This window comes from Bufo gargarizans, chromosome 1 (assembly GCF_014858855.1).
Source record: "Bufo gargarizans isolate SCDJY-AF-19 chromosome 1, ASM1485885v1, whole genome shotgun sequence".
Classification (NCBI taxonomy): domain Eukaryota; kingdom Metazoa; phylum Chordata; class Amphibia; order Anura; family Bufonidae; genus Bufo; species Bufo gargarizans.
Genome location: NC_058080.1, coordinates 428,292,338 through 428,319,938, shown reverse-complemented (window position 1 = coordinate 428,319,938; position 27,601 = coordinate 428,292,338). Strand labels below are relative to the sequence as shown.

The 27,601-nt window shown below is 44.2% G+C and overlaps 1 protein-coding gene across 1 annotated transcript in view; it reads right to left on the bottom strand.

Moving 5' to 3' along the window:
• Positions 1-27,601, bottom strand: part of IFT74 (intraflagellar transport 74) — a 114,444-nt gene that overhangs the window by 52,640 nt on the left and 34,203 nt on the right. The window contains exons 9-11 of the mRNA XM_044271818.1: positions 11,257-11,395; positions 6,256-6,318; positions 146-289 (exon numbers count right to left, since the gene is read on the bottom strand). Coding sequence (XP_044127753.1) covers positions 146-289; positions 6,256-6,318; positions 11,257-11,395 — 346 coding nt within the window. The remainder of the gene's footprint in view (positions 1-145; positions 290-6,255; positions 6,319-11,256; positions 11,396-27,601) is intronic.

The following is a 27,601-nucleotide window of genomic DNA, read 5'->3' as shown; positions in this document are numbered from 1 at the left end:
CTCATTTGCATATTATAAGAGTGAAATGGGACTAATATAGTTATGTTCAGCTGACATTAGCACATCTGCTGACAGAAGGCACCATAGAGCTTGTGTGTCTTGTGATTCCCACTTATTATACAGCAATGTATTTTCTGTCCGATACCTGCTTCAATAACTTCTCTCTCTCCTCCTGTGGAGAGCCCATATTCTTATCTTCTGCAATAGCTTGGTCTCGACGAGTCTCTAATTCGTGAAGCTTCTCGTGCAGCAATACGGCTTCCTGTTTAATCTGGGAATGTGTCATTTCCTGATAGAAAATGAAAGCCTATTAGAGACTATAAAGAGTCTATCTTCAGCAATGTCAGTACCGGCCTGTAAATGGAAGAAACATGACCGCACTCTACCGCCCTGTAAGAGAAACACATGCTTAGATCGGCATTTTATGAGCCCGGCCCTCTGTCTCTAGATGGAATACTAAGATGCTCAATTAAGTATCAAGCAAGCAAATGTCCCACTAATTACTAATATATTAATAATGAATATGAATGAATAATGAATGCAGTTTGTAGAGTGAAATCTAGAGACAGGTCCACTTTATAGCAAAGCTGTCACCGCGAAAACACAGTCCATAGAAGCAGGAGGAGCTGAGCCCATTGATCTATAGGAAAGAATTCAGCAAGACCTGCATTTTATTCATTTCCATTTCTGCTCATTCTGGGGTCCTGTCAGTGATGGGCAGCTATATCTGTATGCAATCCCTGACTGCACACGGGAATGAGCTGGGATGTAAGTCTTACAGAATCTTCTCCTATACAAGGATATATCAACCTGCCCTATAACATAATGTCTGCAGACTGCACTCATTTTTCATGGTGACTGGGAATCTGTCACCATGATTTTGGATTATTATCTACAGTAATTCATGAGTAAGGGCTCTTCACACGAACGTGTAAAGCCCGTGCCCGTGCTGTGGACCGCAAATTGCGGTCCGCAATGCACGGGCACCGTCCGTGGGGCAGGCGCATGGGGATCGCAGACCCATTCACTTGAATGGGTCCGGGATCCTTCCGTTCCGCAAAAAGATAGAGCAAGTTCTATCTTTTTGCGGTGCGGAAGCACGGAATGGAATCCCAGAAAGCACTCCCATAGTGTTCCATTCTTCCGTTCCGCATCTCCGGATTTGCGGACCAATTGAAATGAATGGGTCCGTATCTGTAATGCGGAATGGCCACGGAACGGTGCCCGTGTATTGCGGATCCGCAAATGTGGTCCGCAATATGCCCCTAATACTGCAGATAAGGAGTCCAGATGACTACTTCTTATTTAACTACTGTCCTCAATCCCCCGCTGTCGGCTTTTAAAGCTGCAGAGAAATACATAGTCAGGACTGCTGTGCATGCGCACTGGAGGCCTTCATTAAGTTAGTACAGCAGTCCCCACCCTGTGTTTTAGCACAGCTTTAAGCGATGACAGCGGAGGAACCAGGGGCAGTAAGAAAATCAGTATCGCTCATATATTACTGCAGATAATAGTCCAGAATTGTGATGACATTCCCTTTAAGGAACAGTAACCAACAATATATAAAGCACAAAGCCTGTGCTGTCTCTATATACTTCAAATTTTAGCGGTGATACACGCCTTTATTATCAATGCACTGAAGGAATAAAGAATCTGAAAACAGTAGCTTGAAATATGCTGACTGCTCCCATGGGTTAACTGGAAAATCAGAAATTTCCTTCAGGGCTACAAAATTATGGGTGTTCTTACTTTCAAATGGAGCTCGTCACATTTATATGTATATGTCTATGTCCAACACATATACAAAATACAACATACACTGACGAGAAAAAGGGTAACAATGTTTAGAACTTTTGACTTTCAGGCTCCATATCTCACCATCCATTACAGCTTCGACCGTGAGACTACCATCATTTTATGGACTTCCAGGAAAAATATTTGTCACGCTCGTGTGTGGGAGGAAAACACCACACCGAGCATAGGAGGGAAAGGGGATACCGGAATAAGGCCTGGAAAAGATGGAAGGAAGATGGACACCTCCTAGAGAAAATCCTAACGCCAGTCCTGACAGACTACCAGTATAAACAGGCCCCAAAAGGTAGGCAAGTTAATACACCGGATACCTAGAATCCTATCTCACCCTATAGGCCCTGGAACTAATGTCAGGACTGAGTCTACCTGTTCCTCCAAAGGGAAGGACAAACAGTAGACTCCCTCAAGCCTAATGACAAACAACATGGAAAGGCAACACACACATACAGTGAGGAAAAGAAGTATTTGAACACCCTGCGATTTTACAAGTTCTCCCACTTAGAAATCATGAAGGGGTCTGAAATTCACATTGTAGGTGCATTCCCACTCTGAGAGACAGAATTACATAAATAAATTAAATGAAATAAAAAATCTGAAAATCAAATTGTATCATTTTTAAAGAATTTATTTGGCTTGCACTGCTGAACATACGTATTTGAACACCTGAGAAAATCAGTGTTAATATTTGGTACAGAAGCCTTTGCTTGCAATTACAGAGGTCAAACGTTTCCTGCAGTTCTTGACCAGGTTTGCACACACTGCAACAGGGATTTTGGTCCACTCCTCCACACAGATCTCCTCTAGATAGGTCAGGTTTCGGGGCTGTCGCTGAGCAACACAGAGTTTCAGCTCCCTCCAAAGATGCTCTATTGGATTTAGGTCTGGAGACTGGCTAGGCCACTCCAGAACCTTGATATGCTTCTTATGGAGCCACTCCTTGGTTATCCTGGCTGTGTGCTTCGGGTCGTTGTCATGTTGGAAGACCTAGCCCCGACCCATCTTCAATGTTCTGACTAAGGGAAGGAGGCTGTTGCTCAAAATCTCACAATAAATGGCCCCATTCATCCTCTCCTTAATACAGTGCAGTCGTCCTGTCCCCTTCGCAGAAAAGCACCCCCAAAGCATGATGTTACCACCCCATGCTTCACAGTAGGGATGGTGTTCTTGGGATGCAACTCATCCTTCTTTTTCCTCCAAACACGACGAGTGAAGTTTAGAGCAAAAAGTTCTACTTTGGTCTCATCTGACCACATGACTTTCTCCCATGCCTCCTCTGGATCATCCAGATGGTCATTGGCAAACTTCAGACGGGCCTGGCATGTGATGACTTGAGCAGGAGAACCTTCCGTGCAATGCATGATTTGAAACCATGACGGCGTAGTGTTCTACCGACAGTGACCTTTGAAACTGTGGTCACAGCTCTCTTCATGTCATTGACCAGCTCCTCCCTTGTAGTTCTCGGCTGATTCCTCACCTTTCTTATCATCAGCGATACCCCATGAGGTGAGATCTTGCATGGAGCCCCAGTCCAAGGGAGACTTTAGCCTCTTCTATTTCTAACAATTGCTCCAACAGTTGATCTATTTTCACCAAGCTGCTTGGCATTGGCCCTGTAGCCAATTCCAGCCTTGTGAAGGTCCACAATTTTGTCTCTGGTGTATTTTGACAGGTCTTTGGTAGTAGTTTGCATCTGACTGACTGTGGGGTGGACAGGTGTCTTTGAAGAGCTCAGACAGGTGCTACAAGATTAGATTAATAAGTGGAGTAGAGATGGATTTTTTAAAGGCACAGTAACAGATCTTTGAGAGCCCAAATTCTTGCTGTTTCTCAGGTGTTCAAATACTTAAGTTCAGCAGTGCAAGACAAATACATTCTTTAAAAATCATACAATGTGATTACCTGATTATAATTTTTTTAATTCTGTCTCTCAGAGTGGGAATGCACCTACAATGTGAATTTCAGACCTCTCCATGATTACTAAGTGGGAGAACTTGCAAAATCACATGGGTGTTCAAATACTTCTGTTCCTCACTGTATATATAAACAAAATACAAAAGGGAAAGGAAACACTTATCTTATATGAAGCTTTGGTAGCACCAGGAACTCAGCTGAAAACCAAACACAAGCTAACCACAAGTCCAACAGAAGCTATAAACCGCATAGCATAGTGGGAGAAACAACAATAAATAGAGAAGGTTAAATGACCACAATAGCCACACCTAGGGAAAGAAGGTGTGGCAAGCACCAGGAACAACACTGATGTCATTTGATCCAAAAGGAAAACATGTCAGAACAAATCACGTGTTGCCACTCTCACAGATCTCCTGCCACCTGTTGCGGGAATGTCCGTATGTCTCTGTACGTCCGTGACAATATTGGAGTCAACAAGCTGGCTCATCACAAGGTCTATTAGTTCTGGCATGACAAACACGCCAGTGGAGGTGGCTTATATGCTTCATAATTGTGAGATCACTAACGTCCATGCAAGCACTGTGCAATGCGCATTACACAAGTCTGGAATGGTGGCCTGAAAAAAGGTGAAGAAGCCTCGACTTCAATATCATCATAAGAAGCGTCGGCTCGAGTTTGCAAAAAAAGTACGAACAGTGGACAGTAGAAGATTGGAAATGGGTGATTTGCAGCGATGAGACAAAAGTCAATAGACTGGGCTCTGATGGGTGCCAATGGGTCTGGAAAAAACGAGAAAAGGAGGCAAACAGATCGAGAAATTTAAGGAACTGTCAAGTTGGTTTCACAACCAAAGGCGTTGAATACTTGACCAGGATCGATGTTGGTCTCAATGCTGAGCTATATGTGAGTATCCTACAAGATGAGTTACTTCGTACACTCGAGTATGGAAATGAAAAGGACGACATAATGTTCCAGCAGTACAAAAACCCGAAGCCCCCACAGTCACCAGACCTCAACCCAATTGAACACTTGTGGGTAGAGTTGAAGAAAAAGCTGTATTTGTACACTACTGAGTCTACCAGTATCCACCAACAATGGGAACGTGTAGAAGAGACCTGGAAACAGATTTCCGTAGAGACATGTTTGAATCTGATCGAGAGCATGCACAGAAGGATCCAGGCAGTGTTGAAGGCCAAAGGTGGATTTACAAAATACAAAAAAAAAAATTTTAGAATTTTAGGAGCAAAACAAGAATCTGCATAACTAATTATATGCTAAATAGCTGCAAGTCCAATTTATGCACGAGATAGCCAAGATAATTGTCTATAAAATGATGGTAGTCTCACATTCGAAGCTGTAGTCGATGGTGAGAGACACTACTCACAAAAAGGGATATTTGGCTTGTGGGTGAAATTTCTGAATGACTCTAAGATGCACTCTAACCTTTACAGGTAAACTTAATGTGACCTTCTCTAAACTTTTGAATGCACATGTCCAAGCGTTCAATATTTCAGTACGTTTTGAATAATTTTCTGTTCTCCAACAAGGAGCTTAAAGGCAAAATTACAGATAATGAATGCCACACAACTCCAGGCATATGTAAGGGTGGGTGAGAGGCACCCAAGTGTCACGTCAGACCATTCAAAACCGTTTACATCAGCGTGGTATGCGTGCTAGACAACCTACAAGGGTACCAGACCACTGGCATCATTGTCTTGCATGGACTAGGGAGCATTTACGCTGGATGAGGGACCAGTTGGCCTCAGTGCTGTTCAGCGATATAATGCTGTCAGTGTTATCCAATACATTCCGGAACTGTAAGGGTTACATAGCATCATAAATCAATATAATGCTATGTGACCCGATCAGTGCTGGGAGGTCAGAACGAGAGCTTCTGCATACTCACGCTGGGAGTTCGGAGTGTGGAACTTGCTTGTCTGAAAGGGGCCTAACAGTGACCCCCCAGTGCTCTTCCCTATTAACAATAACTTCCACAGCATCCTGCCCCCTTAAGTGACCTCCACAGCAGCCCTGCCCCCTTAAAGGGGGCATTGTCTCATCTCGCCGTTACTAAGGCCAGATGAGACACAGTTCCAACCACCTCCCGACTGGGAAACAGTGGAGCGCTCCACCTCTGAAATGTCAGGCTGACCCTCGGAATTCTGCTGCAGATTTGAGATAACCACTGCTGCGGGTTAATCTGCTGTTGTTTCCGCATAGAAACTGTATTGGGAAGTGACGGCACTTACTGATGCAGATTTCAAAAACCCTATGGCTGTATGAACGGCAAAGTCGACAAAGCTGTGTGAAAGCTCGGCTGCGAGAACATGCCTTTAGAGCAAAATTTTGGTACTGATACTTTAGTAGACACTTTAGTGCCTTATAGGGGAAGAACAAAGATGACTTCAGCTGCTGGGGTACAGCGGATACCGGTCACTGAATACTTTATTATTTAGATCACTGGATGTAAAATAAAGTACTTACCTGCATAAGAAATAAGTACAGAAATGTCTATACAAGATTAGTACTTACCACTTCCAGAGCGTCCCTCTTCTCATTCAGTGAATCTAGTTCTTTCTGCTGTATCTCCAGCTCCTACAAGCAGTAGATATAAGGAAGATGGTAAATATTGAAGCAGATAGCTGATCAGCCCTACTCAGCACAGGCACGTCATTTCAGGTCTCCTTTTGTCAATATTAGGGCACATTCACACAACTGTATTTATGGTACGCATCAGTTCCGCAATTTTAAAACAGGCATTCATTTCAATGGGGCCGGTAAAGAGGTGGACAGCACACCGTGTGCTATCTGCATCCGTACTTCTTTTCCACGGCCCCGCAAAAAAGAGCATGTCCTATTCTTGTCCGCAACTGGCTGGCTGTGTGCGTTCCACAAAACAAAGTACGCACGCGGACGGTATCCATGTTTTGCGGACTGCAAAACACATACGGTCATCTGAATGTACCCTTAGTCTTAAAGGGGTTGTTCAATAAACTACTTTTTACTCTAAAGTTTACTTTCATCATTTACGCTAGCTCCCATTCCTCCTTGTATTTTTTTTTTTCCACATCTACCTCATTTGCAGTTTTCTCTTATCTCCTGTGCTTGAATCCTACTGCCTTGTCTACTGTCCCATCATGCTTTAGGGCAGTGAGATGTGTCCTGATATCAGCAGGACATGTGAAACTAACCATGCCCCTTTACCAATGATGTCTGTACATCCTACATAGTGTGCTTTCTGCTTCACGTCCGGGACCATAGAGAATGAATGGGCCCGCACCCGTTCTGCAAAATTGCGGAACAGGTGCAGACCCTTTTGCGTACATGTGAATGGGGCCTAAGTGATGGTATTATTTATAGCAGTGACATTTGTTGGGCGGGATACAATTATATTGGTGGCACAACCGCTTTAATTCAAACCAGCACCTGTTGCAAAGTCAAGAAATCATTCTCCTTTATTTTACATGCATATAAAGGAAGCCATATAAAAAATTAAAAAAAAATCACAAATACATCTATAGATTTTGTTGTCAATCGGGAAACATATTCCGGTTGACACGTTTCAGACCAACACGGTCTTTAGTCATAGCACCCACTAACTGACTAAAGACAATGTCAATGTCAGTCTGAGTAGGTTTCCCTGTTGCTAACTGTAATAGACAGTGGTATGGACCTACTGTGCCAACTAACCAGTTTGACTTTGGGCTAAACCTAAAAGTGTTGTCCTGGTGGTTCCCCAGTATTCATCCTTTAACCCTGTACAGGGATTTGAACTTCACTGCAGGGAACCAACCAGGTTGCTACCTCCTAGATTAGTTCTGGTGTAGCTGGCTGCTGACCCACAGGGGTCAGAGACACCAATGCGAAGCACCAAGGGATCAGAAAAAGGAGAAGTCTGAATATAGTCCAAGGTCAGGGAAGGCTGAATGTGTGTGTGTTCCAGATAGAAATTCCACGGTCAGGGCAGACAGCAAGGAGCAGAATCGGTAGTCAGACTTAATACGGTACACGGGTACTTAGACAAGAGATCAACGATGGTTACTAGACACTAGAAAACCAAAAGCTCAGGCAAAGAGGTGGAACCATAACCCCAGCTAAATAGGGGGGCTGATCAGCACCATAGTCAGCTGCTGGACAAAGAGCAAGAGTGAAGGATTAACACCAGCGGCGCTGTTAGGAAGTTCACTGAGCAGCAGTCTCAATACACAAAAGGTTGCTTGCAGAGATTTGTTCACCTGCTCGGGAAAGCAGGACAGCAGCGGACAGGGGCTGCCAGCTTAACGCTAACCAAACGTACAGACATATTTGGACTTCATGCTTTCTTTTTGAGGATGGTTTAAGCAGTGGTTTTCAATTGAGGCTAAGAATGTAACTATTACTTGTACTTTGGTGACATAAGCTGTTAACCCCTTTATGAAAAGATCTAAAAAGGACTTAAAGGGGTTGGCAAAGATAACAAAAAATCTCAGACAAGCCCTTTAATAGTCTAAAATAAAAAAATCATGTTACACTCTAGATCCAGTCCTCCTGTTGCAGCTGGTGTACAAACCGCAGCAGTTTCATCCCAGTATACGGCATGATACCGCTGCAGCCAATCATTGTCCTGAGCTGTGTACCACTGAGGACCATGACTGGCTGCAACGGTGACATGCTGTACACCTCACGGTGTCGTTGATGTACACAGTGATGTGCCAGTAGATGGGATGTCACTGCTGCAGCCAATTAACGTCTGCAGCATTAGACTTCTGAAGACAGTGGTGAGCTGCAGTGGTCATGTGCCATGTACTAGCATGCCCAGTTTGTAAACAAGCATCAGAAGGAGGGCTGGACCTGCACCACACAGAACAGCGCTGCATAAAGGGGGAGTATAACATGATTTTTTATTTTAGGCTATCGAAGGGCTTTTCTGAGATTTTTTAGTTATCTTTGACAACACCTTTAATGAGAGGCACTTTTGTGATTTGGTGCATGTGGTGGTTTAACAGCCCTAAATTTTCTATTTGTTGGACTACCAAAATTATCTTTGTTTTTTTTGTGACACATTGGGCTCTTCCCTACAGGGCAAATTGAAACTGCTGTATTCATAATGACACAAACGATTAAATTATTACATTATTTAAAGGAAACCTGTCACCAGGATTTTGGGTATAGAGCTGAGGACATGGGCTGCTACAGTCCCCATAGCTCTGTGTGCTTTTATTGTGTAAAAAAACGATTTGATACATATGCAAATTACCATAAAAGAGTCATATCTTACTTGTGTGACCAGAGAAGAATCATATTTTCAAGCTCTGACTCATCTCAGGTTAATTTGCACACACAATAAAAGCACACAGAGCTATAGGGACTGGGTATTGCGGATGTGCTAGCGGCCATCTAGCATCCCTTCTCCTCAGCTCTATACACAAAATCCCAGTGACAGGTTCCCTTTAACCCGCACAGGTTTTGCAATATAAAAAAAACTACGTCACAGTTGCTGTTCTTTAGCATGGCTCTGAAAACAACAAATGTAAAAGTCCCAAATGTAACCCAAATGATGCCAATGATAACAACTCATCCCACATAAAAATGGCCCCCTACAGCAACTTTAATGGAAAAATAAAGTTATGGCTCCCAGAATACAGGGACAATAAAAATAAAATAAAAAAAGCCTACACATATTTGGTGTACTGCCCTGATTTATAGCCTAGCATAGCACATCAGGGCTGGGTATCATGCACCAATGTGCTATGGCAGAGGCAGGAGCAGGGAGGTGTGCTCCTGCCAGTACAGCACTAAATACAAAGCATATTGCAGATATCAGAATCCATACACTGCATATATGGCAGCGGTTTACGGATTCTGCAGGTTCTGCAGTGAAGAGCGCTTCTGAGAAGCCCAAACTTTGGGGCCTGTTTTGCTTGTAAAACTATAAAATCAATAAACAAAGTAAGTATATTAGAAAACTTATTATTAGGGTATTTTGGCCAGCTTAAATAAATGATTGAAAGTTCAGCTACATTTTAGGAAATGAGAATGGAAGTCTAGGAAGTAACAGTAGCTCAGGAAAGATGGCTGCCCACATAATCAGCACAAAAACAGAATTACATTTTTTTACAAATCAGAACATAAAATCAATTTCTAGCAAGGATCATCTAAAGTGTGAACTCCTTTAAAATTTGATTTAAAGGGGTTGTGCAGCAATGTATATTGATAATGTATCCTCATTACACTGCATGTGTGGAGCGAGTACTTGTAATGACACTACGCCGCCGCTCCACAGGAGAGGACATGTAGTGTAATGAACAGGAAGCAGCACCCGCATGAAGCACCGCTTCCTCAAACAGTGATCGGCGGGGTCCCAGGTGTCGGCCCCCTGCTGATCAGATATTGATGACCTATCCTGACGATAGCAAGACAGGACAACCCCTTTAACTTTTTATTAGTCAGAATAATGTTTGGGAAACAAGGATGTCAATTGTCACCCCATTTTTCCAAGTTCCTGTAGATCTAACTAGTTCTACATCAATCGGGGTAAGTACTATTATCTCTATGAAGAGACAGTCAATGTCACCACATTATCAAGGTTATGACTTCTTATGAGGTAATGTTGTGTGGTGTCCTTAATACTCTAAGGCTGCTTTCACACTAGCGTTTTTTGGCGGATCCGTCATGGATCTGCAAAAACGCTTCCGTTACAATAATACAACCGCATGTATCCGTCATGAACAGATCTGGTTGTATTATGTCTTCTATAGTCATGACGGATCCGTCATTAATACCACTAAAAGTCAATGGGGACGGATCCTTTTTCTATTGTGCCAGAGAAAACGGATCCGTCTCTATTGACTTACATTGCGCGTCAGGATCCGTCTTCCTCCGCACCACATGGTGGACAGAAAAACGCTGCAAGCAGCGTTCCGTTTTCTGCCTCCAGAGCAGAATGATGACTGAACGGAGGCAAACTGATGCATTCTGAGCGGGTCCTTATTCATTCAGAATGCATTAGGGCAAAACGGATCCGTGTTGGAACGCTACTGAGAGTCCTGAACGGATCTCACAAACGGAAAGCCAAAACGCCAATGTGAAAGTAGCATAAAGCTGTGTTCACATCTGTGTCCTTAATTAAGGCAGTCTGTTCCGTCGGGGGAACAGACTGCTGGAATTCACTGTATATGGCATACATACCGGCCCTTAGCCAGACCCAAAAAAAAATGCTACATGCAGCATTTTTTGTCCGTCCGAAAGCCAGCACATACGTCGGTAAGGGGACGGATCCTATAACTGTGAATGGGGATCCAGCAGTGCACGGTGATATCTGGCTGTGCCGGATACGGTAAACTCCAGCAGTCTCTTCCTTCTCCGGAACAGACCGCTGGAGACAAAACGGCAGATGTGTAGCTAGCTTAGGCTGGGTTCACATAGCACGTGTGACCAGATTTAGATGGCTATTTCTATCCTTTACTTGTTAGTCTCAATCGGCAGACTAGAAGAAGTAGGAATGTTTGAAATAATGCAGATATCATTTTAAAGTCAAGTCTCTAGAAAGGGCACCTTTAAAAGCTGCTCATTCTTTGCTTTCACGGTGAAGTATATAGCTTGCCGCTCCTCTGGCATGTTTTTAATAATGTCTTCAGCCGCTCGTTTCTCATGTTCGATGTCCTCCTCCACCGCTCGAATCTGATCTTCTTTTCTGTAACACAATAAAACAACCATGAAGTGCACATACTGATAAAAAGGATGACAAATATCTCAGAGAGTACCGGCAAGATACAATCCTAAAAGCCTTTTATCGACTAGAACGATACAAACCTTGACTAGCAAGCTGTTGAGATTGTATTAGATGATATCCTGAGACAGACTGATTGTACGGCACTCAATTAAGGGATCACTGGAGTTTAAATGGATTGGAAAGAACGCTGCTGCGATCCATATCATATCAGGAGGTTATACACACTTCAAGAAGCACAGATATAGACAACTCGTGACTACATATGCCATCTCCCTACACTAGAACATCCATTATATCTCCCCCATGATGTCTGTCCAGTTCAAAGTCATGGATAAAGTGGGAGAATGCAGAAACTATGAGAAAACATTCACAGATAATAGTCCAGGGCCTGCCCCTTTAAAGAAGCATTGACAGTAGATAGGCCAGATTATCAAAGTTTTTCATTCTCTATATTGTCAGATGTCCCACAATTGATTGTCCCCTGTATTCTCAGAGACCATCATGACCCTCCTGTCCTAAAAAGTCATCAGTGCTGAGGGCTGTGGAGGATTGGGTTTTTGGGGATTTCTTAGGGCTTGATCACACAGCGGTTTATTGAGCGGTTTCCAATCCCCCCCTCCTCCCACTGTTGTCTATGGGAGCCTGCATTTCCATTCGTACGGCTGAAGAAGATTTTGGTTTTCCAAGTTGCGTCAAACATACAGAAACTGTTAGAAATGGCAGGTGTGCACATGAAGCTTCACCCCACCGCATGGCACTAAAGCCACAAGTAGATCCACAGCATGCAAAACCAAGCAGAAACCAGAGGGTCAGCCTTTCTATGATGGTTTTTCCTTGCGGAACACACCCTTACACTTTCCTACAGTGCTCTGCATGGGGACTTCTGAGATGACGGTAACATCTTGAAAGGAATCCGCTGGTGTACCAAAAAACAGCATGGGAGGAAAGGGGGGCACCAAGTATGCTGACTATACATGAGTCATGGATAGTCAAATATCAGGTTTGGACTAGAGGGTCACCTTTAACTAATGGGAACTATCAATGGACAAAATGTATGCCCTGAACTCATGATGAGGTTAAGAGTTGAACCAAGAAATTCCTAATCAGACATAAACGTTTCCACTAATACAACGAGCGCTTCAACAGTTTTGTGACCAGGTCAATTGTCAAGATAAGGACATACATAAACAGATATTGCCCACAATATGAACAACTTTTCCCATAGAAAATGAATTGCATGGTGGGACAGATCAGGTATTTTTGTCAGATGACAGTAAAGTATGTTATGATAGCACTTTTCACCACTTTTGACTGAATATTTTGGAGGAATGATTGGTAAGTGCTCAGATTAGCACCGAGGACCAAATCATATCAGTCAATGTTCTGTTCCGAATCTCAATGATGATCTCCATATCTTACGGAAATGACCACAATCCTGGTGTTTGTTTAAAGGTGGATGCATACATTAAATAAATGTCGGTTAGACCCACCAATTTCAGAGGGACTGGCTGACCATCTAATGTGGATAGGAGTATCCCACTTCTTTCCCAACCGCAGACAGATTTCAAGATTCCGGACCATTTTGTTTTCAGGGGTGATAAAATGCTATTCTTGTCTCTCTATTGAGAACACATGAAGGCTCAACTCAACGTGCATACATATGTGTCAGGAAAGGGGGTGGTGGAGAAAGACACAGATGTTGGTTTAATGAGCGCCATGGTATCTAAAGTGGCTGGTCAGCTAAACTGGGTACTGAGGACTGTTTCAAGAACGGAGACATTTGCCCGTCCATGACTGTCTGATTCAGGACATCATCATCCGAGAGAGGTGTCTGGTGCAGTTGGCCTTTTTGACGAGTTTGATTAGAACTGGAAGTGACTATTTGCTGTGTAAATTGAATAAAAACAGATTTCTTTCATAGGGCAAATTTAAAGGCTATGTACCCCATTGGAGACAATTTTGGGTTATGATAGCATTTTACTCATATTTGTCTAAAACAATTTTTTTTTCAATTGGCCTTTATCAAAAATAGAGACATTCGGTCACAAAGGGTTAAAGAGGTGTTCTGAGTTATTTTTGTGTTCTTTGTATGTTTTTAACTAGGCAAATGTAAGGACTTTACAATTCACTTACTTTATCTCCAGTTGCTGCTTTCACAGATTTGACTGAGAATCCCATGACCTGTGATATCAGCTTCTCTCCCTGCTCTGATGATCTTTAGTGCACAAGCCTGAGATATCAGATATGAGTCTGTACACCAGACATCACTCTGCTGGCCACACCCCCCCCTTCACTGCCGTCTGCCCTCTCCCTGGATTCTTAACCCCTTCAGCTGCACAAACTCAGGGCTGAAGGCTTTACTGCGTAGCTGCAGGCAGTGAGGAGACAAATGCCGGGCACAGGAGCTGACAGAGGAGTTCTGCAGAGCATTGCACAAGAACAGGTAGGCTGGAAGATCCTGTGTGTATCAGCAGTGTCATTATACAGCTGGGACTTTTAGTCCTACACATACAACATGAGGCAGAGTCTCCCAGCAGGCAGACATGTCACTCAGGGCAGCACTTGTATTCACTCCCTTAGCAGTGTCATTATACAGCTGGGACTTTTAGTCCTACACATACAACATGCTGCAGAGTCTCCCAGCAGGCAGACATGTCACTCAGGGCAGCTCTTGTATCCACTCCCTTAGCAGTGTCATTATACAGCTGGGACTTGTAGTCCTCCACATACAACATGAGGCAGAGTCTCCCAGCAGGCAGACATGTCACTCAGGACAGCTCTTGTATTCACTCCCTTAGCAGTGTCATTATACAGCTGGGACTTGTAGTCCTACACATACAACATGCTGCAGAGTCTCCCAGCAGGCAGACATGTCACTCAGGGCAGCTCTTGTATTCACTCCCTTAGCAGTGTCATTATACAGCTGGGACTTGTAGTCCTCCACATACAACATGCTGCAGAGTCTCCCAGCAGGCAGACATGTCACTCAGGGCAGCTCTTGTATTCACTCCCTTAGCAGTGTCATTATACAGCTGGGACTTGTAGTCCTCCACATACAACAGGCTGCAGAGTCTCCCAGCAGGCAGACATGTCACTCAGGGCAGCTCTTGTATTCACTCCCTTAGCAGTGTCATTATACAGCTGGGACTTGTAGTTCTACACATACAACAGGCTGCAGAGTCTCCCAGCAGGCAGACATGTCACTCAGGGCAGCACTTGTAGTCACTCCCTTAGCAGTGTCATTATACAGCTGGGACTTGTAGTCCTACACATACAACATGCTGCTGAGTCTCCCAGCAGGCAGACATGTCACTCAGGGCAGCACTTGTAGTCACTCCCTTAGCAGTGCAGGGGCAGAGATTGTTTTTATTGCAGGTAAACAAAGTGCCAGAAGAGAACCAGGGAAATGAGAAAATAGATTTTTTTTTTGCCGAAAACTTGCTTAGCTTAGTTATATATTGCTGACCATCAGACTTACAGTGCTATATTATTTTTTTCATAACTCGGACAACCCCTTTAAGTGTTTTTCTAACTGTGTGGTACCTTCATTTTCTGCAGGTCATCTAACAAACCTTATCTGTAAACTACTGAAAGGTCATACACACTTATTTAAGCCACATTCTTATCAGTAAGATAAGAACTGAGATATTATGAGTGTTTATAACGTCAGATAGCAGAGAACGCGCCCGTTAGCTACCCATCTGACCGAAAAGACAAAATCCACAGGATGATACTACAGCATCTCAGCTCTGTACACAAAAAAGGATTCCATATTTTTTTTAATAAAGACCAATTGAAAAAAAAGATTTTTAGCTCAAAATAAGTACAATGCAATAATTCAAAAAATTGCACCCCAAAAGGTGTACATAGCATTTTAACCTCCTCACGACCGCCGTACGCAGGATTGCGTCTTCTCGGCGGTCGTGCTCTTCTGGGTGGACGCGCCGGTGCGTCCTCTCGCGAGACGCGAGATTTCCGGGTATGCCGGCCCGCGCATGCGCATCGCGGGCCGGCAAAATTCAAAGAAGAAGTTCGTCATCAACCTGCCGGCCACGATCATTGGCTGGCAGGTTGATGATTTTCAAAAAAACCAATCAGCAGCCATATAACCCATCATATTAGTAAATATGATGGGGTTATATGGCTGCTGTGCTCCTCTGCTCCTTCTTTTGGTCGGTTGGTTCCAGCAGAGGAGCAGAGGAGCACACATCACTGTGAGTACCCACTACACTACACTTAGCCCCCAGATCACCTCCCAGCACCCAATTAACCCTTTGATCACCCCTTCTTGCCCCTGTCAATCACTAGTGAAAAGGAAAAAAGTGATCAGTGCAAACTGTCACTTTTTTTTTTTCACTGGTATTGACCATTAGGTTTTAGGTATAGTTTAGGTCCCTTGGTTAGGTAGTTTAGCGATCAGTTAGCACCCAGCCCACCGCACCGCAGTCCGTTATTCGCTGATTAGCGTATCGCTAATCAGCATTTGTACTTTTATAGTATCTGAAAGTGATCAAAACTGATCACGGTCAGATCTATAATAGTACTAGTGTCACTTTAGTTCGCCCTCCACCCAAAACGCAGTGTTTGCCCGATCAGGCCTGATCGGTCGCCCACACGTGCGTTCGCCCACGCCCGCCCCACCGCAGTGACAAAAAAATTTTTTTTTTTTTGATCACTGCACATTCACTTTACACGAACTGCGGCGATAAAAAAAATCTGTTTTGATATTTTTTATCAACCGCAGCGGCCTCCGGTACTTCGCTAGCTTCCCCTTTGTAAGACAGGCTTGCTTTTTTTTTCTTGGGTAGTCTCAGGGAATACCCCTAAATTTAGTTGCCCAAATGTCTAACAGGGGGTATTCTTCTGAAGAGGCCTACAGGCTTCTGACCCAGTCGGATGAGGAGTGGGAACCCTCATCTGATGAATCCAGCGGGTCAGAATACGAACCTGTAGAAAGCAGTGGCTCTCTGACCCAAAGTTCGGACGAGGAGGTTGAGGTCCCTGATAGCAGCAGGCGTACCCGGCCCCGTGTCGCTAGACCGCAGGTTGCGCAGGATCAGCTTCAAGAGCAGCAGAGTGGGGCTGGTGCTGTCGGATTACGTGGTGAGGCATACACCAGCAGCCCAGCCCTTCCTGGACCTAGTAGCAGCACTGCCGTACAACCTGGTGAAGTAGCGAGCACCAGAAGGGCAGTTGAAGCTGGTACGGTGGCACGTGCAGTAGTGACCCCGTCGCAGCCACCGCAAAGACGTGCCCGTAGAGCCCCTAGAATCCCAGAGGTGCTGGCAAACCCTGATTGGCAGTCCCCAACTTCAGCCGCACCTGTAGTTTTCCCTTTCACTGCCCAGTCTGGAGTTCGGGTTGAGACAGCTCAGATCGGTTCGGCCCTGGGATTTTTTGAGCTGTTCTTGACTGCGGAGCTCTTAGACTTAGTTGTGGCCGAAACAAACAGATATGCCACACAATTTATAACCGCTAACCCGGGAAGCTCTTATGCCCAGTCTTTCCGGTGGAAACCAGTCCAAGTTTCCGAAATTAAAACTTTTCTGGGCCTCCTCCTCAACATGGGCCTGACAAAAAAGCATGAATTGCGGTCATATTGGTCCACGAACCCAATTCATCACATGCCCATGTTCTCTGCTGCTATGTCCAGGACACGATTTGAGACCATCCTGCGTTTCCTGCACTTTAGTGATAACAGCACCTCCCGTCCCAGAGGCCACCCTGCTTTTGACCGGCTCCACAAAATTCGGCCCCTCATAGACCATTTCAACCTGAAATTTGCAGATTTGTATACCCCTGAGCAAAACATCTGCATAGACGAGTCCCTGATACATTTTACCGGGCGCCTTGGCTTCAAACAATACATCCCAAGCAAGCGCGCCCGGTATGGGGTCAAATTGTATAAGCTCTGTGAAAGGGCCACAGGCTATACCCACAAATTTCGGATCTATGAGGGAAAAGATCAGACCCTGGAGCCGGTCGGTTGCCCTGACTACCTGGGGAGCAGTGGGAAGACAGTTTGGGACTTGGTGTCACCCTTATTCGGCAAGGGGTACCATCTTTATGTGGACAATTTTTACACAAGTGTGGCCCTCTTTAGGCATTTGTTTCTAGAACGGATTGGCGCCTGTGGTACCGCGCAAACTAGTCGCGCGGGCTTCCCCCAACGGCTCGTTACCACCCGTCTTGCAAGGGGGCAGAGGGCCGCACTGTGTAACGAAGAACTGCTCGCGGTGAAATGGAGAGACAAGCGTGACGTTTACATGCTCTCCTCCATTCACGCAGACACGACAATCCAAATTGAGCGAGCAACCCGTGTCATTGAAAAGCCCCTCTCAGTCCACGACTATAACCTCCACATGGGAGGGGTGGACTTCAATGACCAGATGTTGGCTCCGTATTTAGTGTCCCGCAGAACCAGACGCTGGTATAAGAAGGTGTCTGTATATTTAATTCAATTGGCTCTGTACAATAGTTTTGTTCTCTACAGTAAGGCTGGGAGAACTGGATCCTTCCTCAAATTTCAGGAAGAGATCATCGCGAACCTCCTGTACCCAGGAGGTTCCGTGGCCCCATCCACCAGTGTAGTTAGCCGTCTACAAGAGCGACATTTCCCTAGTGTCGTTCCTGGTACCTCAAACCGACCGCCACCCCGAAAAAAATGTCGTGTCTGTAGCAGGAGTGGAATAAGGCGTGACACCCGCTATTTCTGTCCTGACCACCCTGCCCTATGCTTTGGAGAGTGTTTCCGGAAGTACCACTCACAGGTACACTATTAGCATAGGGATCATCTCACCAGGACAGGCACACAGGGCTATTAGGGCCCATTCACTCACAGCTGCTGCAAACGTCTCCTTTCACATGGGACAAAGTGCATAACGCACTTCGCCACATCTTTGGGCGATTTGCGCTTTGCACATTGACCCATGGGGAAGGAGAGGTTTGTTCTATAAAGGTAAAAAAAACAAAAAAAAAACACCAGTAAGCAAACACGTTAATGTTTAGTTCAAAAAGTTAAAGTTTACATGTTCTGTTCCAAAGTTAATAAAATTATTGCGTTGTGGCCTGGCTTTTTCTTTTTTTTTACCTTTCAGGTGGACCAACCGATCTACTAGCTGCAGCACCGATGTGCATTCTGACAGAAGCATTGCGCTGCTGTCAGATTACACGCAAGTCGGTGTATGGGGCGCTGCAAGACGGGATTTTCTCCTCTGCAGTGACAGATACGTTTGCCAAGGCATACGAGCTGAGGAGGAGGCGGCGTTCCTATGCTTTGGCAAACACTTTGTATATATATAAAAAAAAAAAAAAATCCCGGCAATGATTTATTCATCCACATCGATTGATGTGAATGGAGAAATCTGGTTTGCCAGGGCATACGAGCTAAGTGGGTATGGATGTAGGGCGGAGCTCCTATGTCCTGGCAGGGCAGTACAAACACCCCACAACTGACCCCATTTTGGAAAGAAGACACCCCAAGGTATTTGCTGAGGGGCATATTGAGTCCATGAAAGATTTAAATTTTTGTCCCAAGTTAGCGGAAAGTGAGACTTTGTGAGAAAAAACAAAAAAAAAATCAATTTCCGCTAACTTATGCGAAAAAAAATAATAATTTTATGAACTTGCCAGGCCCCTCATTGGATACCTTGGGGTGTCTTCTTTCCAAAGTGGGGTCACATGTGGGGTATTTATACTGCCCTGGCTTTTTAGGGGCCCTAAAGCGTGAGAAGAAGTCTGGGATCCAAATGTCTAAAAATGCCCTCCTAAAAGGAATTTGGGCACCTTTGCGCATCTAGGCTGCAAAAAAGTGTGACACATCTGGTATCGCCGTACTCAGGAGAAGTTGGGGAATGTGTTTTGGGGTGTCATTTTACATATACCCATGCTGGGTGAGATAGATATCTTGGTCAAATGCCAACTTTGTATAAAAAAATGGGAAAAGTTGTCTTTTGCCAAGATATTTCTCTCACCCAGCATGGGTATATGTAAAATTACACCCCAAAACACATTCCCCAACTTCTCCTGAGTACGGCAATACCAGATGTGTGCCACTTTTTTGATGCCGAGGTGGGCAAAGGGGCACATATTCCAAAGTGCACCTTTCGGATTTCGCAGGCCATTTTTTACACATTTTGATTGCAAAGTACTTCTCACACATTTGGGCCCCTAAATTGCCAGGGCAGTATAACTACGCCACAAGTGACCCCATTTTGGAAAGAAGACACCCCAAGGTATTCCGTGAGGGGCATGGCGAGTTCCTAGAATTTTTACTTTTTTGTCGCAAGTTAGTGGAATATGAGACTTTGTAAGGAAAAAAAATAAAATAAAAATCATCATCATTTTCCGCTAACTTGTGACAAAAAATAAAAAGTTCTATGAACTCCCTATGCCCATCAGCGAATACCTTGGGGTGTCTACTTTCCGAAATGGGGTCATTTGTGGGGGTTTTTTACTGTTTGGGCATTGTAGAACCTCAGGAATCATGACAGGTGCTCAGAAAATCAGAGCTGTTTCAAAAAGCGGAAATTCACATTTTTGTACCATAGTTTGTAAACGCTATAACTTTTACCCAAACCATTTTTTTTTTGCCCAAACATTTTTTTTTTTTATCAAAGACATGTAGAACAATAAATTTGGCGAAAAATTTATATATGGATGTCGTTTTTTTTGCAAAATTTTACAGCTGAAAGTGAAAAATGTCATTTTTTTGCAAAAAAATCGTTACATTTTGATTAATAACAAAAAAAGTAAAAATGTCAGCAGCAATAAAATACCACCAAATGAAAGCTCCATTAGTGAGAAGAAAAGGAGGTAAAATTCATTTGGGTGGTAAGTTGCATGACCGAGCGATAAACGGTGAAAGTAGTGTAGTGCAGAAGTGTAAAAAGTGCTCTGGTCATGAAGGGGGTTTCAGCTAGCGGGGCTGAAGTGGTTAAAGGGGTTCTCCGGGCTTAACCTTTTTTTTTCCCTTTAAAAATCTAACCTGTGGAGGAAAGATTAATGATCACATACTTACCTTCCACAGTGCAGCCGTTCCTGAGATCTGCTCCCGGTCACGTGGTCCCTCCAGATGGCTTTTCTGTGCTTCCGGCTGAAGTCAGTCTTCTTATCTTCCTGTCTTCGCTTCCTTTCTTCAGCAGGAGACGGATCGTCACGAGTGACGTCACCGCCTCCTGCTGGAGAAAGCGTCGGCCGGCAGTCTTTACAGCGCACTAGGCGGAATGCTAGTGCACATGTTCAGGACCGCCAGCCGCTTTCTGCAATGTACAGGCTTCTATGCTTACATCGCACTGTGCAGGAAGGACAGCATAGCGATCAGCCACAGAGGCTGATTGCTATGCTGAGGATCTTACTTGGGGCACTCACCGGCAAATTGGGATCAGGGAGGGCGGGGCAGCATGGTGGAATTGTGGATGGCACTCTGGGGCAATGAGGATGGCACATAGGGGCACTGGATTTCACTGGGGAACAGTGGATGACACACAGGGGCAACGGATGGCCTAATGGGGCAACTGGGTGGCACAAGGGGGGCAATTGATGGCAAAAAAGGGTGCACTGCATGGCATAGTGGGGGTACTGGATGGCACAAGGGGGCACTGGATTGCACTGGCTGATAAATGGGCATTGGATTGCACTAGGGGCACTGGATGCCACTGGTATGGGGCACAGTGGATGTCACTGTTATGGGGGCACTGTGGATGTCACTGTTATAGGGGCAACGTGGATGTCTGTCATGGGCGCTGAGTATAAGTGATAGGGCTCGTGCACAGAACCGTATCTGTCTCGCGGTCTGCAAGTTGTGGATCCACTAAATAAGGTTACTGTCCGTGTGCGATTCCAATTTTTTTGCAGTCCCATTGAGTTCTATGGATTTTAGATCTGCATTATGGGGACCAGAATAGGACATGTTCTATCTTTGGCAGAACTGACATATGGATGTGGAAAACACATGGACGTCATCAGTGTGTTTTTTACATCCGTATGTCAGTTCTAGTAGAGACAGAACATGTCCCATTCTGGTCCTCAAAAAGAGGACCTCAAATCCCTGGAACCTAATGGGACTGCAAAAAATGTGGATCTCAAAATGGATACCGTCGTGTGCACACTCTGGGGATAGTGAGGGTCCAACTGTGGACTGTCAGTGATGGGATTAGATACACTGCTCAGCAGGCTGTATCACACAGGATAGGATTAGATACACATGTGAGGGCAGAGCCTGTGGACTGTCAGTGATGGGATTAGATACACTGCTCAGCAGGCTGTATCACACAGGATAGGATAAGATACACATGTGAGGGCAGAGCCTGTGGACTGTCAGTGATGGGATTAGATACACTGCTCAGCAGGCTGTATCACACAGGATAGGATTAGATACAGATGTTAGGATACGCTTGCTGGTTCAAGCTGTTTTTCACACTCTGGAGATGGTGAGGGAAGAGCCTGTGGACGGTCAGTGATGGGATTAGATACAGCTCAGCAGGCTGTATCACACAGGATAGGATTAGATACACATGTGATTGGATATGATGTGTTTATCACACTCTGGAGATGGTGAGGGCAGAGCCTGTGGACGGTCAGTGATGAGATTAGATACACAGCTCAGCAGGCTGTATCACACAGGATAGGATTAGATACACATGTGAGGGCAGAGCCTGTGGACGGTCAGTGATAGGATTAGATACACCGCTCAGCAGGCTGTATCACACATGATAGGATTAGATACAGATGTGTTTGGATATGATGTGTTTTTTACACTCTGGAGACGGTGAGGGAAGAGCCTGCAGACGGTCAGTGATGGGATTAGATACACCGCTCAGCAGGCTGTATCACACAGGATAGGATTAGATACACATGTGAGGGCAGAGCCTATGAACAGTCAGTAATGGGATTCAGACACTGAGTGAGAAGTAGATTCATGTCTGGGTGTAGAAAGATACACACAGGAGTTATAGATGGAGTAGCTGCTGCAGACAGAGAAGAGTGGGGGCGTGGCCAGCCTGTGACTCATCTCTGTGCAGTGCAGCCAGGATTGTGTATCAATAAAGTTATGTATTCAACAAAACAAGAAGGGGAGGAAGTAAACATATCTGCCAGGATAATGTGATGTCTTCCAGGGGGGAAGGAAAGCTCAGACATGAAAAACAAGTAGTGGGGTCATATGTATGGATGGTGAGGGGTGTGAGGAGCACATAAAAAAATACCGGACAACCTCTAAGTATGCAAGTAACTGATACAGTGTGGGCGACTTACCAAATGTACTAACTGATATTAGTGATACCCGTAACTACCAGATTCCTGATCTCACTTATCAGATACAGTTGGTTGTTGACCTCTCTTTTCATTAATCGTGTGAAATCTCCCCAATATTCTCTTTCCCATTCTCTAGCATACATAGGTAATGCAACAGTAACAAAATAGTTCCTAGGGAACTGGCGTGCTCTGGCACATGTCATGTAATAAAACTGTACCAAATTCAGGCATACCTATCAGGTCAAAGACATATTGTTATGCCGCATTACCTGTAGATGATGAGTGCACTAATTGTACACTGCCAGTCAAACACTAATTAACTGTGTGTCAGGCAACCTCACGGGTCCAGACCTTGCTACCAACGACCTGATTATGCCGCAGAGGTCAGGAAGTGAACGATCTCATCAAGCTTTACTTCCTTATTGGCTGAAGATTGGATTATGTTCCACACAGGACAAGAAGAGACTAGTCAATCTTTTGCTAACGAAGTGCTAACACGTAAAGCTGAGTACAAAGGTCATAGCGGAACAAGGAGTTGCCGTGCTCCTTCCCCATGTAAACGGCAGTGCTGCAATCTACACACAGGAGGAGGACTCCATTCCCAAAAGGTAGGAGAACACACAGTGACAGCTAGAGATATCTGTAGTGCCCTCCAGGTCATATTGAGGAACGCTTTGAATACTTGTGTGAAACATGCCGTTTACTCAATCCATCTAATGTATAATATGCCACACTCCTTTCAGGTGTATACATGACCCCTTTTACCATCATTCTTCCCTTCCTTGTCTACCTGAAGGTCTTTCTCATCAGAACGGATTCACAAACAATATCTAAACCCATCATGATGATGATCCTAATGTGACGTATAACTAATAAAAGGCTTCTCACTACGCATAGAGAGTCATGTCACTAAGGACGTCTGTCTTCATACGTATTCTTCATTTATGATCACCCAATTGTTAGTTATAGGCACAATGGGACAGACTAAGGCTACTTTCATATTATGGCAGGCTGTTCCGGCATAGAACTGCCCGCCAGAGTTCTCCCGATCCAGCATTGCTGGATGCTACTGCAATGCCCGCTGGCCTTATTAACTATAATGGGGTTCAGGGAGATCTGGCCACAACCTGGTGAATATTCAGAGAATTGGCCGATTCCCAGCATGCCATGCCGGAAGGCTGTACCGCATATGTGAAACTAGCCTATGGGTCCTCTTTGTCAGGCCCATTAAAGGTAATGTGTCATCAGAAAAATGACCTATTGTTTAATGAGGTTCTCTGCTTTTGCTATATTGATGACCTATCCTCAGGGACAGAGGAGCTGTAATTACACCTGCTGAAAAAACATTCCCTTTAATGAGTGGAAAGCGATGAATTAGCAAGTCATTTTCACCAAATAATACACAATAATTGCTAAATATTTTCACTGCCATCCTCATTCATTGGACCCTACTGCAAATACACTGCTTAGAAATGTCAGACTTCTGGTTAGACGAGGGGATATGGCGGTGAATGGCAACCTGTCAGTCGAGTTTGTCTGATCCACACGAACAAAGGATTTATCACTTTACCAGTGAAGATCATTTCTCAAGTTCAAGCAATTATATAAAAACTGAAATAATAAAAGCTCCATCTAATGGGCCCTTTACTAATCCTACAAATGGGGCAAACTAAGAGGCCTATTAGACTGCCTAATACACAGGCCAATTCAAAGCAATAATTACTACAATTATACAGGGAGATAATTGTGCATCTTTCATTCTGATGAATGACATATGAGTGTCATTGATCAGCTGATCGGTGGCACAATTACAGGTGAAACTGGAAAAATTAGAATATGGTGCAAAGTTCATTTATTTCAGTAATCCAACTTAAAAGGTGAAACTAACATATGAGATAGACCTATTACATGCAAAGCGAGATATTTCAAGCCTTTATTTGGTATAATTTGGATGATTATGGCTTACAGCTTATGAAAACTCAAAGTCACAATTTTGAGGTACCCTTTGCTCACGGGGTATGGATGAATTAGCTGACTAGAGTGAGACACTTTGAGCCTAGAATATTGAACCTTTTCACAAATCTCTAATTTTAAGCAGCATTAATGCAATTCCTTTTAATTTGCATTACTGAAATAAATTTACTTTTTCACAAAATTCTAATTTTTCGAGGTTCACCAGTATACCAGTCAATTATCGGAACGTTTTTTCCTGATAATTGGCCTGAAAATCACTCAGTGTGACAGGGTCTTTAGACAGGCTGTCTAGGCATACACCAAATTTATCACAATGGCTCAGGCTGCAGGACAAATTTGGTCTATGTGTCTAACTATATAAAATGTATTGGTTGGCTTTGTTAGAGAAAAAATTCTAGGTCAGTACTCCGACACGATTTTGGCTGGGCATAAAAATCCAGAGATGCTCGCATCCACTGAGCTGTCACTGTGGTTCTGATGCTGCCCAAGCCCTATACAAAGTGGCCCACATTTACTAATGTGAGTGCACCTAGATTCTGGAAAAATCGTGCCAGAACGTTGCTCAGAGGGTTGCATAACTGGCCCTCATTCAGCTTAGTGCAGACAGTCTTTCTAAACCTAGATTAGTAAGTGTGGGCCAGTCTGTATGGGGTTCGGGCAGCGTCAGAACCGCAGTGACAGGGGTCGGTGGAGATGAGCATCTCTGTTTATTATGTTTTTAAGCCCCACTGACACCGATACAAAACTATTTGACCAAATCTATAATGAACACCATGTAAAATATGGATTGTTAAATATAGAATTTCAAATTCTTCTCCTCAGCAAAGAAAGATGCATATTATTCTTGTGATCTGCATAGTAAGCCTCTACAACCAGGTTCGATGCCAAGATTTTCAGGTAAGTCTCACTGTTCTAGACATACTTTCATTTACATTTTTAATACTTACGCTAACATTCTAATCTTCTACTCTAATAATTGTTATAAAATAAATGCCTATACATCAGTAGTTAAAGTTTTTTATGGAATTTTCCCCCCTAGTGTGTGGTACCTAATGATGGAATCATGCTAACCTGCTCCCCAACGCTCCAGGATCTTGGCCGCATCTTGCGACCTTTTGGTTTCCGGCTTGTTTTCTTGACTGGCCTCACTGGTGACGTGTACCCAAGCGGCATGTGACTCAGCAGTGACGTGCTGTTTTGGGATACCTGGATATTGGCTGCAGCGGTGCATGTGACCTCATCTGTACCCCAGCTAAAAGTAAAGAAGCTAGGGACTGCAGGACCGCTGAACAGAGCCAGGGTGTCGGACCATTGAGGAACGGTTAAGTATGATTCTCTCATTAGGTACCACACACTAGGGTTCCTAAAAAAATAAAAAGGAACCAACTCCTGGAAGACCTCTTAAAAGGTAAGGGAATAAAAATCTACCATTTATGGAATAGTGTTTACAAACTGAGATGCTGCCACTCTTTTTTTTCCACAACTTTACACACAGCCAACTAAAAATGTGACAAACCTACTAAGAAACCCTTAACTGCATGGGAGGCACAAACTACTCTCTTGGTATCGAAAGGGGTTTTGATGGCTCTTGAATCCTCAGGATGGGTCATCAATATCAAATTGGTGGGGGTCCGACAACGGGCATCCCCAATAATCAGTTGCTCCCTGCAGACTCCAGTGCAGAAAGCACAACTCCATTCATAGTGTAGTAGTCATGCCAGGTTACTACAGCTCAGCCTCCATTCACTTGAATTATTAATATCAAATTTATCAAAATGCTGCATGACATTCATAAATTTGTCATCGCTATAAAAATGTCTGGGAATCTTTCTTCCATTTTTACACCATTCACTAGTGTTGAGCGAATCAAAGTTAACAAAGTGGAATTTGATCCGAATTTCAGGAAAAATTCCATTTGCTGCAAATAAATTTACTCTGGCTTTGTGGTAAAGAATATTTTTCACAAAATGGCTGCCATACGTCACAAAGTGAAAGAAGCCCGGGGAAAGAGGGATCACCCATGATGTCGAGCAGTCAGCCAATCAGCAGATCCCCTGTGATGTCACAGCCCTAAAAAGCCTAATCCTGCCCGGTCTCCGCCGTTTTACAGTGAACTGAGCATAGGGACAGATGTGACAAGTGCTAGGGAAAGTGTTCTACAAAGCTTTTAATAGTATAATCTGGGATAGGTATAGTGCAGGGAGAACATAGGGAGAGTTTTCAGACAGTATAGGGAGGGCATAGAGAGACTGCAGAACAGTGTAGGCTCTATAAGCTGAAGGGATCCTTAGGAGTTTACCTCAATCTCCTGTGTAGGGTACAGAGCTATCCAAGCAATTCTATTACGTCTTTATTCTCAAATTGAGGTGAATAACTTGTGTAATATAACTGTTACAGTGGTGTCCATTCGATTTCATAGATAAGCACTTCCATTAGGCCTTGATTCTAATATTGAGGTGAATAGCCTGTGTAATATAACCGTTAGTGTCCACATTGACATTGAATCACTTATTTTACATATACAGTTACTGTTACCATACAGTATGTCCAACAAAGATGTGCCTGGGCCCTCCAAAGGAACGGGCAGTGGCAGAAGAAGGGGTGGTAGTAGCAGCAGCAACAGGCTACAGCTGCCAGTGTCATCCAGCATTCGTGTTTTGACGACCAAGCCCACTGTCCTAGAATGGTTGATTCAGTCTTCAACACCATCTCAATTGAAATCAGACATCCACAGTCGGTAGTCTGTGGGTTCCTCTGACACACACTTAGTTGCCATGGCCCAGGAACAAGCTCTGCCCTGAACCTGCCTTTTTCCTTTTATGCTCCTTCTGTTAGGCAAGTGAAGTATGAAGCCGGCTCTTCTCCGCTTTCCAGCTAGGAAGATATTACTGAGGACAGTCAGCAGCTACTGTCCAGCGCAGAGTTGGAGCAGAGGTCTGC